The sequence below is a fragment of the Cricetulus griseus genome, chromosome 2, assembly GCF_003668045.3.
Source record: "Cricetulus griseus strain 17A/GY chromosome 2, alternate assembly CriGri-PICRH-1.0, whole genome shotgun sequence".
Lineage (NCBI taxonomy): Eukaryota > Metazoa > Chordata > Mammalia > Rodentia > Cricetidae > Cricetulus > Cricetulus griseus.
Window position 1 is genome coordinate 80,241,442 of NC_048595.1, and position 17,042 is coordinate 80,258,483.

The 17,042-nt window shown below is 39.3% G+C and overlaps 1 protein-coding gene across 1 annotated transcript in view; it reads left to right on the forward strand.

Annotated features, from left to right (window-relative positions):
- The window catches only part of LOC100750695 (astrotactin-2), a 933,092-nt gene that overhangs the window by 732,435 nt on the left and 183,615 nt on the right, over positions 1 to 17,042 (forward strand). Inside the window, 1 exon segment of the mRNA XM_027400261.2 lies at positions 6,421 to 6,686. Coding sequence (XP_027256062.2) covers positions 6,421 to 6,686 — 266 coding nt within the window.

Below are 17,042 nucleotides of genomic sequence, written 5' to 3' on the forward strand. Positions count from 1 at the left end.
AGGGTGTATTACCTGGGAGTGACAAGAACAGAAACGATAGTACATGTGTGAAATAGAAAGGACTCAAGCAGGACTCATGCAGGATGAAAATTGATACCAAATTTTTTTCCAAGAGGAAACTCTTCTACCTCCACTGTTAAAGCAGAAGAGGATGTTAAGAATGACAATGGTCAGACTTTGTCTAACTCTGCTCTTTCAAGTTCCAACATATTTTTAAAACTTCCCCTTTCTCCTGTCTATGCTGTGATGCTCAGTGCTAGAGATTTCGCTCAAGACTAGGGACATCCCTTTTGCTGGTTAATGCAGATCTACCTTACTTATTGCTTTTTTTGGTAGTACACTTCATGAACACCCACTGTTATGGACCCTTGGAGAAGACTCAAAAATCTTCCATGCCATCTCATCCTTTGGTTTATGGAAGAAAACAATCAGTTCTTTCCCAGCATCCTCTGGATGTCTTGGAATCCCCTTACAGTCCTTTCTGCTCTCCTAACACTGGCCATTAGAGTTTCTTTGAAGGTAGAGCCTGGCCTAGTGTCTTTCTCTAAGTAGCACTAGCAAAGGCCCTTCACAAAAATTGTCATCTGTAGACAAAATTCTCTGTATGACCCTCCTAGGATGCTGGAGACTTCAGACATGGTATTAGTTCTCTCAGAGAATATATTCCTGAAACTTTTCTTTATACTCTCTGGGCTGTTTATGTTTGCTTGTTTTTATTTTTGTTTCTTTGTTCTACCTGAGGTTTCCAGAGTTATGAAACTAGTTAAAATTCACTTCATTTTTTAAAATTCTGTGTCTATGGACTTGATGTTGAGATCTCACTTCTATTATGTCTTGGTGTATCGTATCAATAGAAATTTCAATTTTAGCATCCTGTTACAACAGCAACAATATAATTATAGTAATCATAGCACTAGCAAACAACAGCAGTTCATATTGATTGAGTGAGCAGCCTGTACCAGGCACCTCATTTAATCCTCACATGGACTTTTAGTTGTATACTGTCATGTGTAAAGGACACACTGAGGACTATGGGCTGAGTTAGGCTGGTAAGTTCACATTGAACAACAAAGCAGCATAGAACTCACTGATGACATTTCAGGTGGGTATTTTCCCATTGTTTTAGACTTCTGTATAGATCAGGCCTCCAATTAAACTGCTTTCCTTCATCAAAACACAGTAACTCCTCCTAAGAAATGATTCCATTTCAGTAATTCCTGAGAGGCCACTGCTGTAAGAAAGGCCACTCTTTATGATGTAAACATCTCACCCTTTTCCCTCCTCCCTTCACGTTTCTAATTTGAGCCCCTGTCATCCCCATGGAGCCTTTAAATCCTTCAAGTAGGAGCCTATTGCTAAAGCAAAGCTTGTCTGACTAGGGAAGCAGTGTCCTGCACCATTGCTGGCTCTCCCAGAAGCCCTTAGTCTGATGCCTTTGTTTTGTTTTCTGCATGAGGGCAAATGGTGCCATCACCTCCTGCTGAAAAGCTTTGGCTGCTCTCCCAACAAGGAGTTGTCACTTCAACAGAGGCTTTTTTTTTTTTTTTTTTTTTTTTTTTGCAACAAAATAATACCCAGCAGGAATTTGGGAAGAGAAAAAAGAGAGTTCATTTGGCAGGTTCTCAAATGAATGGGTTGTAGTGTCATTGGGACTGAACCAGGCTTGAAACCAGACATGATCCTATTTTGGAAGCATTGTTTGGAGGGATGAGAAATGTGAACAGAGGGTAACTCTCTTCAAAATGTGCTTTATCTTTTTCCTGTTAAAGACAGCCTGTTTTAACTCAACTCTCTCATGTCCTCAATGCAAAGGCCTACATGTAAACCCTAAGGTCAGAACATGGGAAGTTAACCAACTGCCTTATCTGTTGGCTTTCCTTTGAAAAGATGCTTCTTACTTTGTCAGGTGGTCATATATCTCCCTTGCAATTCTTGATTACTTGTCAGGCTTCTGACTCCAGATCCTGACTCTGTGTTCATGACACTCTGAAAGTCCAGCACAGTGGCCAGGGCAAACTATGCTTGCTACAAACATTTATTGAAAGGACTTTTGAAGCCAGACCTAGTGGTAAGGTCCTGTGATCCCAAGTACTTGCAAGTCTGAAGTAACTAGATTGCATTTTTCAGGTCTTCCTGGATTACAAAGTAAATCAAGGCCAACTTGTGCAACTTGTGAGACCCAAACTCAAAACAAAATTTAAAAGAGTGCTTAGGATATAATTCAGTGGAGTGCTTCCTTAGCATGAGTTGGGGGGGGCTTTGGATTAGTTCCTAGACATTGGTGGGAGGGGGCAGTTTTAAAATCCTGTCATGGTTCATGAACTATGTGAGGTGGATCTGGACATCAGCAGAAATGATACTGAGTTCTCCCTCATGGACTTTATATTGCTTGAAACAGAGGACACAGAAACCAGGGCACTATGAGGATGTATAATAAAAAAAACCTTAATATACATGAATAATATAGGAAGTCCAGGGATTTTTTTTTGAGTAATTAATATTTGAATTAAGATCTGGGTCATGAATAGAAGTCAGCCAGGAGAAATCAAGGACCCCGGAATGAGATGGAAAGAAGCATTTTGTGGGAAGAGGAACATGTGCTAGGGACTGAAAGACATAGGGTGCATGAAATGAATTCAGTCACTGCAGCTGATAAAAGGACAATGAGGTGGAGCAGTTGAGACATCAGACTGGAGAACAGTGGGTGTCTAGCTCTCACCCTGTATGCCCACTCTAACAGTTTGTTCTCTATCTTAAGAGCAGGCAAGTGTCACAGAAGAGTTTTAAGTAGGAGAGAGCTACACGGTTTGCCTTTTGGAAAGATGACGTTAGCAACAGGGTGGGGTTGGGTCAGAAACTTAGCTTTCACAATTGTAATGTCTACAGAGAAATAATGAACACAGAGGATAATTAATGGAGTAGCTAATGGTCTTCCCTGCTGTAACTCTCATCTAGATCATAACTTAGGCATGGCACAACCTTTGAGAGAGGAATCATTGTTCATAATTATGAATGGGACCTAAAGATGGGTCTCTCTTCCTATTTTGTTTTCCATTTCCTTACCTGTTAAAAACATAATATTGGACTAAATGAATGCCAAGCATGCTCCTTTTGCAAAGCCAGCCCTTTGGGTCCTCTGTTAATGCTACACTGCTGCTGTGTTGCTGATTTTAGCCTGAGTTACCTTTTAACCCCATTTACAGAGGATAATGAATGGAAAAAGCTAAAGATTTATTGATCAATGCAGAGCACCAAAGACCATTGATTATTTGACTAATAAATGGATAGTTATATCTTTAACAAGATGCCTAGACATGTTTGTTTGATGAGGGGATGTTTTTAAAACCCTCAGCACCAAGTAATATTTCTTTCAAAATAAATTAGGTGCATATGGCAAGGTGCTCATGCCTTCTGTATTTTAATATTTACAGGACATTTAACCAAGAATGGCTGGCTCATGAGGGATAATCCCAGCACTTGAGAATTAGAGGAGGAAGAACATGAGTTCAAAGCCAGCCTGAGAACCTCCTGCCTTAAAAGCAAGCAAACAGATAAACTTACCTGGAATCCTGATAGCCCTGGGCTTAGTCCTCCAACTCATAAGAACAAGACAAATAAGTAGAAGATAAGAGTAATTCACCAATTCATTGTTTGGTCTTGGATGGTCATTTTCCTTTATGAGACACCTATCCTCCTAGTTTATATTAGGAGGATTATATTCTATAAGAGTTTCTGATAGATGTCCTTTAAATAGTTTGTTGTGTCTTAATTTTAGAAGCAAAGATACCCCACTATGCTTTTTCTCTTTGGACAGCAATGGTCCAGATGTATTGATTGTTTGTAATGTTTTACATTTTTACCTAATCCATCATACTCCCATACTTACTAGAGGTAAGTCACATGGATCTGAAACTCAGTGCAATAGATGCACACACAGTAGTTGCTGAAGATAACCTGTAGAGAGACATATAGCATATGTTTTAGCTTTTGTGGGAGACAGAGTCCTTAGTGTAACTAATCAATTCTACCAGTATAACACATAATGAATATAACACATAATGAATGGGCATATCTATTTTTCAATAAAACTTTATTTTAAAAAGTAGGAAGTGGAATGACTTTGCCTCATGCACTACACTATTCTAACTTCTGGGACAGATTATAATATTCTTACTGTTTGGATTTCTTCCCGATCACCTATCCAAATGGTTGTTCTCTTCCATGTTCTTCTCCTGTGTGTGTATATGACTCTCCGAGTTTCCCAGCTGCTGGGATGCCTTTTTTCACAGCCTTGTTTTGTTTATCTTAGTAACTACCCTTTTTTAATCCCTCTGAAGCAATGGTTAGCTGGAATTCTCTTGTCTTCCTCCCCCAGAGCCTTTGATCTAAGGCTCATATGCATTTGCTGACAGTCAGACAGAAAAGGTGGAGCCCAGATCCCAGACCTGAGGGCAGGAAGAGTAATGAATGAAGGCTGAGTTTATTTGTATTCCTACTTGGCAAGCCCATTCCCAGATCAGCTGCATGTCACTGCAAGCCAGAGCAAGAACAGGAGAAACCTCTTAGTTTTCCTTCTGCCTAGGACCCAAATAGCCACCGACTTAGGGATTTACTTTCACTTCTCCAGGCTTGGTAGAAGCTGCCATCTGAAGGACCATGCTCTGTCCCTTAGTGTAGGGTCCCTCTGTTTTTTGTCATTTGTATTGTACCCTGCACATTTTTGAAGTCACTATCCACATAGTACATACTGTCATCCTGTGGGTCATACTCACTGCTGTGTAACTTGAAGCTTCTGGTACAGCACCGAGACCCCATTTTTTGTATAAAATTTTATATAGAAAGCCAGTCTACTAAAGAAATAAAAGTGGAAAAGCTGTATTTGAAGCTGAGAAGTGGGTAGGCATTAGCTCCTATCTGTTTAATTAATTTTTGTCCTGTGGATGCACTTTGCTGAGGTACTCCCTAGGATTTTGTTTTATCTATCTATCTATCTATCTATCTATCTATCTATCTATCTATCTATCTGTCTGTCTTAAGGTGTATAAGTGTTGGTCCACAAATATGTGTGTGTACAACACATGTACCTGATACCCAGAAAGGCCAGAAGAGGAGTTGGGATACAATGAAACTTGTGTCACAGATGGTTATGAGCCACTAATGTGGGTACTGGGAACTGAATCTGGGTCCCCTACAGGAGCAGCAAGTGCTCTTAATTGCTGATCCATCTCTATAGCCCCTATTAATTTTATCGGGTGTAATGTGTTTATATGTGTATGACACATGTTTGGAGGAGACAGAAGATCTCCAAACTGGATCATGAGTGTATTTCCCCCCATTTATAGTTTCCTAAGCTCCCTTTATGAGTATCGAGCATATCCCCAGCATCCTGTTAGATAACAAAAGTAGACAGGTGACAAGTGCCCAGGTCATCAAAAGTTGGAAATATGGTTTAAGAAGTCAGAGAAAATGAAAGGAAAGCAATTTTAAGGAAACATCCTCCCCCCCCCCCCCCCGCAAAGATGTGTTTATTCAGAGTTGATCAGCTAGGACAATAAAGAAATGATTCTTGAAGTAGATTAGATTAGAGAATTAATGGCTATAAAATATTTGCAGAGGCAGAAGAGAAAGTCCAGACACAGTGAGCAAAGACACAGAGACAGGAAGTACTAATTGTACAGACCACAATAGAAGCATGGTAATGGAGTGTGCCCAGAGTACCTCCAGGCAACTCCTGACAAAGTGGGCAGGATAGGAAGTTTCCCAGTGGAACAGGTAAGCAATCAGAAGAGTAAATAATGCCATTCCAGATGACTCCATCTTCTATATCATTTGCCACTTATAATTGATTTCACTGGTTTATTAACCCCACTTCAAACAACTAGTGACCCAAATGCCCGAACATTAAGAGATCTCCCACCCCACAAAAGCTGGAGAAGTTTTAGCAAGAAGAACTGTTATTTAAACCAAAATTGACTTGACCAAATGCTCATACTTCTTTCATTATATTGTTTTATGGAAAATATAAAACTGGAGCACAGACTTAAAAGAAGGGTATAATTTGTGTAAGTTGATGATAGACAGAAGAGAATTTCTGGTTGGGAAAAATATCTTTGAGTATTTACATCTTTCTTGTAGAATCATTTTGTGCGACCTACAAATATAACGTGGAAAATAAGGGCTACACAAAGCAACAGACTATCTAGTATAAATAGTAGGGCAAGACATCATGCTGTCCTTTTAACCATTAGGCTTTTCCAAAGGCATTTCCAAAGCATCACGAACAAATCAATTTATTATCTCTGTTCTTTTCTGACAGGTACCAGCTCCTCAGTAAATGCTCTTTATGGGCCTAGGAATTTAGCCACTTAGAGAATATTAGATTGACCTATGCTACTGCTTATTTTTTTTATAACCCTCTAGAGACCACGGAACTGGGCAGCAAGAAGGAACTGAAATCCATGCCCTTCATCACCTACCTCTCTGGTCTACTGACAGCTCAGATGCTATCAGATGACCAGCTCATCTCAGGCGTGGAGATTCGATGTGAGGAGAAGGGCCGATGTCCATCTACCTGTCATCTTTGCCGCCGGCCAGGCAAAGAGCAGCTGAGCCCCACACCAGTGCTTCTGGAGATTAACCGTGTGGTACCACTTTACACCCTCATCCAAGACAATGGCACGAAGGAGGTGAGTTTCCCTGGCCCAATGCCAAGTAAAACCTGACCCACCCTCCTAGCTCCTGATGTTATGGACCATTTGTCCATGAGGACTGTCCTCCTCATCAACAATAGCAACATGGTGTCCTCTGTCATTTACTTATTCATCATTCTATCCTATATAGAAGGTACCTATATAAGTACCAAGTGCCCATATAGCTTCATGACACTAGCTGCAATAATGGATAAATCCCCAAATCTCATTGTTCCAATAGAGTAGACATTACTCTATCTGTGCAGAATCCAAAGTTGATGTTTTTGATTAATAGGTGGCTTTCCTCTGAGAGGCAGTTCAGGGCAGTAGCCTGGTCACTTTTGTACAATTATCCTGACATTGCCAAGGTCACTGTTGAAGAATATAGAATTTTGGGTGTTGTATGTCAAAGCTTTCAATGAGCCAGATTTCGAAGTCAGCAAATGGTAATTCCAGTTCCTTGAATTACAACAACTCAGTCATTGTCTACATCTGTCTACAAGAGACACAGAGAAACATATTTTAAATGAGAAACCTATAGGAAGAATGCATGGGTTGGTAAAATCCTAACAGTGCTTGCCTCATTAGTTTCAAGTCTATGATATAGTTAAAAATACCAATTTATGTGAAATTGCTGATGAGTGACCTTTTTTATTACAAATAGCAGTTCTATGTGATTGATCCTACAGAGAAAACCTTATAGATTTTGTGTCTTTCTCAGATTTGCTGTCTTGTAGGACTTACATGCTGAACCATGAAATGACACGACCTCCATGTCTCTTCCTCTTTTCCCCCTTTTTTGAGACAGGGTTTCTATGTGTAGCTTTGGAGCCCGTCCTGGAACTCTCTCTGTAGATCAGGCTGGCCTCAAACTCACAGAGGTCTGCCTCTCTCTGCCTCTCAAGTGATGGGATTAAAGGCATGTACCATCACTGCCCAGCGTCTCTTACTTCTTAACTAAAGGACATCAGTACTTGGAAGGGGCCATACGATCTATTTGGCTCACTGATCCACAAACTTATTTTCATAGAATACCTTTTTTGAAGCTTACAGAAAATTTTATTGGCGTTTAGAACTTCAGGGCTGGCAAGGTTTATATCCCAGCAGGAACCCAAAAGAGGAGAATGAAAAAGGGGAGAAAGAGCATGCCATTTGAGTTGAGCCATCGGAAAGCATGTTTAGAAAAAAGAGAGAGAGATAGAAATACCTAAGGGGAAGAAGTGCTTTTCTTGAATAATTCAGAAAAAAAAGACAGAATTACAATGCTTTTGTGACCATGGCTCAGTAAGCTACTGTGCTGGGGGAGGGGTTTTGAGGAAGTAAAAGTACATCATCTCAGTACAGGGATACTTATTCCGCCTGGTTCCTACTACCTGCCTTCCTAGAGAAAGTCTCATCTTTCTGAGGGTAGGTCCCCTGGCCACATGATTGGTTTCCCAATCTGGAATTTTAGTTCACCTATTAAACAATTTTTAAAATACAACATTTCAAGAACCACAGTCCCATTAATCAGGAATAGTGACAGTATTAAACTTCAATAAGGAAGATGAAAGTAGATCAAAGCATATGCTAACTCCTAGGCAGCCTCAGGCCACTGAGGACATCAATTTGGTAGATCAAGGATGGAATCCAAAAGAACTCAGTAGTGTGTGTGCCTCTTCCACAGCACAGTTCTGGGCTAATAGGTAGAAGGTGGCATAGATACACATAGGCTTTTTAGAGGGCAGAAAAGGGATGCAAGTAAGAATTTGAGTAGAACATCAGGTAGATGACCTAAAAAAAAGCACAAGGTCTATACAGATGTAGAAAAAACATTTCCCATGGTCAAGGGCAAAAGATAGAGGGAGATTCCAGTGAGTCTAATAGAGATGGAAGGAGTATGATAATTTGAAATAATGTAAGATTGTAATTTGTGGGTTAATTTTGGAACAACTTGGTATTAGAAATGTATGACTAGCAGGAAGTTGGTAGGATGAGATTTGTGTTACAGATTTCCCCTGCATAAACAGCCCATATTACCACCAATGGTAGAGTTGTCATGTAATGTAACAAAGTAGACACTAAAGAGCCCCACATTAATCAACTACAGTGATGTCTATCAATGTGATATGAATGAACATCACATGAAGTAAAGAAAATATATTCCAAAGATAGATTTTTGTATAACACATACTGTTTCTCCTTTTGTAACTTAAAGCATACTTACACTTCATCAGTTCAAATGTGCTTTGTATTATGATTAAATACATCATGGTATTACTGTATTCAAAAGCAAACAAACAAATAAATAGCAAATATAGGCATGATGATAATCTTGCACTGGCAAAGTTATGAAATGTTAGGAGGAAACATGTATGGTTTAGTCAAGTTCATAAAGTGTTTTTGTTGATAGATTTATTGGAGTTTATTATGATATTAAAACTGACTTGGATCTTAAGTAACTGAACAGGTAAATGCATCCTTACATGACATTGTAATGATCTTGAGTTTATATTCAAGCATCATATAGCATGTGTAATCTAATTACATGGGTGCAATGAGGACCATCAAACTAACTGGGGTTGTGTGAATGAGATGCCCCCCATATGTCTTAGGCATTTGAGTGCTTGGTTTGTAGTTAATGGCTATCTGAGGAGGATTAGGGTCTGTGGTCTTTCTGAAGGATGTATGTCAGAAGACAGGGGACAGACTTTGAGGCTTAAAATGACTTGTTCCATTCCTGGAATGCTCTTTAATTCTGCTCTTAATTCTAGTTACTGCCATGCCTTTCCTATGCTAACATGGACTGTAACCCTCTGAAACCATAAGTCCAATTAAATGCATTCTTAACTTGCCTTGGTCATAGTATTTTGTTACAGCAATAGAAAAGCAACTAATACACTACCAAACACCAACAATCAAACAATACAGTTATTTTTTATACTCCTCTACCTGCAGATAGCCTATTGTAATCTGGTACTATAAACCTGGTACTATAAACCTGGAAACAGGGCTACCTATGAAGAAGCTCTTGCACTTTCTGACAAGCAACATGGTTAATCTAATGGATGCTGTGTTAGCATCCTGGTGGCTTTGCAGGATTGTCTTTCTGAGACTTCATGAGGGAGGCTCTGAATATCTCACTTATTGCTCTGTGAATATCCACCAGTGGATGCCTCCATAGGTCAAACTTTCTTATCTTGCAGTGAAGTGCAGAACAAGCTAAGCTGTGTAGTAGCTGTTGCAGATTTTCTTAGTATGTGTGTGGAATTGGGATGTTTTTGGTTCATTTCTTTTTGGCTCAAGATCATGAATCCCGTGTCTGGATTTTATGCCAGCTTTGCTTAGCATTGTTGAAATGCTCAATGTTTCCGAAGTATTTCTAAATTTCTAAAGTATTTCTTTTTTTTTCAACTTTTTTATTTGAATTAGAAACAGGATTGTTTTACATGACAATCCCAATTCCCTTCTCCCATCCGTCTATTGTATCCTTTGGGATAGGGCCTAGGACACCCCCCCCCCGTCTGTCTTGGCTCAGGGAGTATTCCTCTATATGGAATGGGCTCCCAAAGTCCACACCTATGCTAGGGATAAATACTGGGCTTTTACAGGAGGTCCCATAGATTTCTGAGGTTTCCTCACAGAAACTCATGTTCTTGGGGTCTGGATCAGTCCCATGCTGGTATTCCAGCTATCAGACTGGGAAGCAATAGTTCCCGGATGTTCAGGTCAGCTGTTTCTGTGTGGTTCACCAGCCTGGTCTGGACCTCTGTGCTCTTCACTGGTCCTTCTCTGCATCTTGGTTCCAGTTCAGTTTGGTGATTAGCTATGGGTGTCTGCTTCTACTTCCACCAGCTGCTGGATGAAGGCTATAGGATGGCATATAAGTCAGTCATCAATCTCATAATCAGGGGAGGGCATTTATGGTAGCCTCTCCTCCATTGCTGAGACAATTAGCTGGTGTCATCTTTGTAGATCTCCAGACATTTCCCTAGTGCCTAATTTCTCTGTAAACAAAAATGTCTCCCTCTATTATATCTCCATTCTTGTTATCGTGTATTCTTCCCCTGACTCAAACTTTCTGCTCCCTCATGTCCTCTGCATCCCTCTTCTTCTCCCCTACTCATTCTCCTAGCTCCCTCCCCCCTCTTCCCGTGCTCCCAATTTGCTCAGCAGATCTTGAACCTCTCCCCTTCTCCAGGGGACCATGTATGTCTCTCTTAGGGACCTCCTTGTTTATTAGCTTCTTTGGCAGTGTGGATTATAGGCCGGTAATCCTTACTCTATGTCTAAAATCTGCATATGAGTGAATACATACCATGTTTGTCTTTTTGCCATTGGGTTACCTTGCTCAGAATGGTTTCTTCTAGATCCATTTTCCTGCAAATTTCAAGATTCCATTGTTTTTTTCCACTGAGTAGTACTCCATTGTGTAAATGTACCACATTTTCTCTACCCATTCTTCGGTTGAGGGGCATCTAGGTTGCTTCCAATTTCTGGCTATTACAAATAGTGCCGCTATAAACATCGTTGAACAGATGTCCTTGTTGTATGAATGTGCTACTTTTGGGTATATGCCTAAGAGTGGAATTGCTGGATCTTGTGGTAGACTGATTCCCATTTTTTCTAAATTTCTAAAGTATTTCTAAAGTCAATTCATGATATACCAGAGAATGTCAAGTTTGGGAAAATGGTCACTAGATGTCACTGTGCTCCTTGTAAAAAAACCTGATATAAGCTGCAAGGATTAGTCATTCATTCATTAGTTCAGTACAGTTGTTACACACTATTTCTAGTACCATGAAAAATGAAGAGTAGAACAAATAGATGTGGTCTCCACATCTTCCAAGTCTGGGAATCCAATTCAGCTCCTTATGTATAATCTGTAAGAATTGTAACACTGAATAGTGCCCATTTTTCCTATATGGTCTTTAAGTTCATGGAATTTACAGACTTGTGGAGAAGTCATATTCATGAAGCAGTCACATATAGTGAAGCCAGACTGTACAACTTGCCAGAGCCAAGTCTCAGCTGGTAAGTTGAATGTGAATGCCAAGGAACTTGGTGGGATCTTAGAAGGCTTCTCTGAGGAAGCAACATTTAAATGAAGTACCTGTCACTAGCTGTTGTTGGAGAAGACAAGGTACAAGGGCATTGCAGACTGGAGATGAAGGTCTAGGAAAGACCTGATGACAAGTAAGTTTTATTTTAGGGACTGAATGAGAACCAGTGTGGCTGACATCAAAACTGAAAGGTTGCCATGTACAGTGCTGTGGAGAGCTCAGGGAAAGTAGGGAAAACTATAGAGAGGATGAATTTGGAGAGGTGAGGCTAGACAGGCAGATATGGGGGCTGTGTCTGTGGTGCTGTGATTTTTTCCTCTTATTAGAGATCCCTGCGGGAAATGTTACTATACCTAATTTCCTCTAAACCTCCATCTTTTCCTGCCTCTCCCTGAAATGAATGACAGGCTTCTCGAAAGTGTCATGGCAGCCCAAGGACTGAGATGAAAAAAATGTTTTCAAGAAATACAGACTGTAATCAGAATGTGTAGAAGAAGCCCACTGCCTATCTATAAATGATCTGGATCAAGGGAAACAATACCACCCAAGAAGGTTGGTATGAGGATAATATTCACTTGAATTTTGTAAATTTGTTTTTTTCCATTTCTGACTTAATCCTCTATCACCCCTCTTCTGTGGCTTCTCCCTCACTTTGTCATCTCTGATGTTGAAAGGTGGCTGTGTAGATAAAACTCTAAAAGGCCTACGTTATATGCTGAGTCTCATGAATGCACCACGGTACCTGATTCTCTTAGAAGTAGCTGTTATAAGATCAGATTAAAAACTGAAGTTTGCAAACATCATTCAGAATTACACAGTGACTAGGGCTGGAGGCGAGATTCCAAGCCAAGCAAGAATAGGACACACCCTATACTATCTGCTTCTGTGAAGACAAAGTTTCTTGTGGGAACCTCAGAACATTATTTTTAACCTCATTCAATCTGTTCTCTTTTTCTGGTGCAAAAAAAGGCTTCCACAGTGCAAAGGACTTGCCAGGGCCTTGCTATTATTCAGAACCCATGTTCAACTCTAATCTTGGCCTTCTTGTATTTTATCTAGGAGATTCAGAACCATTTCCCCTGCTTCCTTTGGTACCTACTCTTCTAGATAATACCTGATGATTTTGTTGATGTCCAAACTGAATGCTGTGTTCAAGTCAGATTCACAATTTGTATGGGACATCTCGTTGGTTGACTGAATTACAAGCAGAGTGTGACTTAACTGATTTTTGTGGGAGTGTCCTGGCCTCTGATTATGAATGACAGTCAGAATAAGATGTGGGTGGTTGGGGGAACTTTTGGACGCTACCTTTTCAGGTGGCTGGGGTCTCCTTGGATCAATTCCAGTGAACATGTTGGAAGCGATGACACCTTTTGCCTTAGCTATAAATGAACTTTTAATTTTCTTTCTTTTTTTTTGAGACAGGGTTTCTCTTTGTAGCCTTGGCTGTCCTGGAACTTGCGTTGTACACCAGCTGGCCTGAAACTAAGAGATCTGTTGCTTCTGCCTCTAAAGTGCTGGGTTTAAGCACTTTAGAGGCCAGCAAGTGTCCAGCAAAATGGAGTCTTATTTGTGTTTTGTGCTGTGATTTTTGAACAAGTAAACTGTTAAAAAATGTCTTTGTGATGGAGAATTTGATTAATGCATAATACTCCTCTCTCCACCTGTTAAATGGCCTTACAAATCCCAAAGCCACAGATCTTGGCTCCTACCACCCGCTACTTAAATGTACTAGACTTTGTGTGGTAGCTAATTTAGCCTGTGGGTGAAGCAGAGTCTCCAAGTGGGGAAGACAGGAGTGTCACAGGGAAAAGCCAGACACTTGGATTTGAATCACACATCTAGCATTTATGGTCTGTGTGACCTTTCTTTTACTCATTTGTAGATTACAATTATAATATCCATTTCAGGGCTGGATGTTTTGTTTGGGTGAATTAGACAATTGAAACTCCAAGGATCTAAATTAAGCACGCTCTTTCATTGTTATAAGGCATCAGATGGACTTCCATTGTCTAGATCTGGTCTCTGTTTATATGAATGAGACGAAATACAGGCTAACTTTATCCAAGGTATTATAATAAAGTCAGACCTAGTTTCTTCTTCTTTTTCCTTCCTTCCTCCTTCTCCTCCTCCTCCTTCTTCCTTCTCCTTCTCCTTCCTCTTCTCCAACTCCTCCTCCTCCTCCTTCTTCCTCTTCCTCTTCTACTTCTCTTTCTCCTCATTCTCATTCTCATTCTCCTCAATTTTAATTTTTTTGAGAAAGGATTTCTCTGTGTATCCCTGGCTGTTCTGTAGACAGTCTGGTCTTGAACTCACAGATCCACCTGTCTCTCCCTCATGTACTACCACTGTCTGGCTTAATTTCTTCTTTTTAAAACTTGTATATTCAGTGTTATGTTTGATTAAGTTTGTTTTATGTACTTTAAATGTATGTTTGTATAATGTAATACATATTAAGCACACCCCTCCTTTTCTATCATCAATCTCAATAGTGAAAATACCTTGTTTTTCTAAGGAAGCATTAGTGATTTTTCTCCGCACAGTCATTTAGAGTATATCAATATCACAGTCTCCTCTAAGTAGTTATAGGAGAGTAGCTTGTGTTATCTATTGCTATGTACCCAATAGTGTGATATTTTTATGACCCAAAATGACAAGCAACAGAATAAGATGAATAATCAAAAAATTTAAAAAGCAAAATATTTCAATATGTAACTATCCCCAAAAGACTGATGAATGATAATAGAATCTGAACACCATCAATCATTACAGAAATGAAAATCAGAACCAAAATGAAATGCTACCTTACCCTCAGTAGAATGACAAATGACAAATGACATACAGTTAGACATTTTGAAGCACAGAGAAATTTGGAACCAACACCTACTAATTTTGAAACCAAATATAAACGAAATCGTTTGAGGTTGAAAGAAAAATCTAATCACCAACAACTTACTCCCCACTCGGAGGCAGTGCCAATTTTACTTCTCAGATTTAGTAACAGGAAGCGAAAGATGTGATTATCTTGTTCCCCATCCCAATGGAACCCCATTTATTAGCTAAGATGTATTAAAATCTTATCCTGTTCATCTTATAGGCCAACCTCCTTATTTTGCAACTAGTAAAACTAAGGCACATACATGAAGAATAACCTTACCTTGGTTGTACAGCCAAGTCAAAGTTTGCAAGACATCTGATCTCAAAGATATCTTTGTTTCTCTGAAACTCAGTTTTCTCATCTGCAAAGTGGGGGTGGAAAATTTTATGCTCAGAGGTCTCATGTAGAATAATTAAGAAACCACTTGATGGGATTTTGAAGCCTGTAAAATACTTAAGATCTGAAGATTCAGTTGCAGTTCTGTGAGCATTTTTGTTTTCAAGTTGCCTTAGGAAAAAATCACATGTAATTTTGGTCTCCTTGACCTTTCTGCAGATCTTTATTCTCTGCTATTAATACCTATTGGCTTCATTCAATTTCTTGGCTCAAACTGAGAAGAAAACTATTATTAACTTTAAAAAAGAAATTAATAAAGTATCTTCTACCACATGGGTGATGTACCACAACTACCACCATCTCTACAACAATTACTGCTGCTGTTATCACCACAGTTACTTTACTGTGACCTCCACCATCATCACCAATGATATCACAGCTGCTATCACCAAAAGAGTGACCACAATCACTACATTACTAACTACCACCATTACCATTACCAAAGCTCAGCAATCATTACTATTAGCACCACCACCAATACCATCACCACAACAATAATCACATACCTTCACTACTACCGTCACCACAACAATGATTACAACAATAACTTGACCACAATTACCACCATAATAAGGACCATTGTATTACTACCATCGTCCATATTGTTATCACCATCAGTATCACCATCACATCCATCTCCACCTTAAATAATGACTGCTACTACTCATGAGATCACTAGTGTTAGTGTGCCATCAACACCACTATAAATACTTCTACCATGATCCGTATTACCACTGGTCTTAACACAGGTACCAGCATCACCCTATCAATATCACTATTACCATAAACATAGCCATTGCCATTACCACTGTCATAGTCACTGTACCATCATCACTGTAACCTTGTCACTATTGTGTTCATGTATAATGTACTATGTGCCAGATACTGTGCTAAGAAACATGACACAAAAAGCATTAGGATGTAGACTGTAACTTCAAGGATCTCCTAGTCTAGTGGATTAAGCAGGAGACACATAAGCAGTTATAATTACTTGAATATGCTATATTAATGCATGACTTATTTTTAAATAATGAAATAAGCATTCCAAATGCATTAGAAGACAGTGAGACATTTTGAGTGGGTGGATCAAAAATATTCTGGAAAACTGAGGGTACATAGAGGCAAGTAGTGCATATAACAAATAGCTTGAGGTAAGTCGATTGATGATGAAGTTAATAATGCATTTTATATGTATATACATGTTACATAAATAATACATAAATACACACACATGTGTGTGTGTGTGTGTGTGTGTGTGTGTGTGTGTGTGTGTGTCTGACACTATATATACATTTACATTGATCCAATATCTTAAATGGCTCCAGATATCTTACATGGACCCTACATTCTTCAACATAAACCCTCAAATCAGTCATCTGCAGACCACTTCTAGGTACTGGGCTTCAACTTATCAGGGAAATTACTATTATTACTCCAGCTTAACAGATAAGGATACTGAAGCTCAGAGAAGTCTATACTAAGGTCTATGTTATTCCAAACCTGGCAGCAGTAGATGATTATGTCCCTCCTGTGTGCTGAATTCAGGCTGTTGCCTATTTTTGCAAACAATGCTTATATTAATATACTAATATCTGTTGTTGATTTCCTGATTCAGTGACAGAGTTAAGTAACCACAGGAAAAAAAACTGTGGTGGATAATTTCAGAAACACCCCCCTCTAGTCCTTAACATACAATATTTACAAAACCATTATATATACTAAAAGATATTGGAAGAAAGGTAAGGGTAAGAGAATTATGTCAATGAATCAGAGGCACTTGCCATTAAGCCTAGTGACCCAAGTTTAATGCCTGGGACACACATGATGGAAGGAGAGAGCTGACTTTGGAAAGCTGTCCTCTGTACTCCACACTTGTGCTGTTGGAAAAATGTGCCCACCCCCCCCACACACACACATACTCACACAAACAAATGCAATAACATAGTATGTGACAAACATACAGAGTAGAAATATTGATAATAATTAACTCCAAATGTATGTCTAATACTTTAACAATTATGTTATGGGTATTAATAT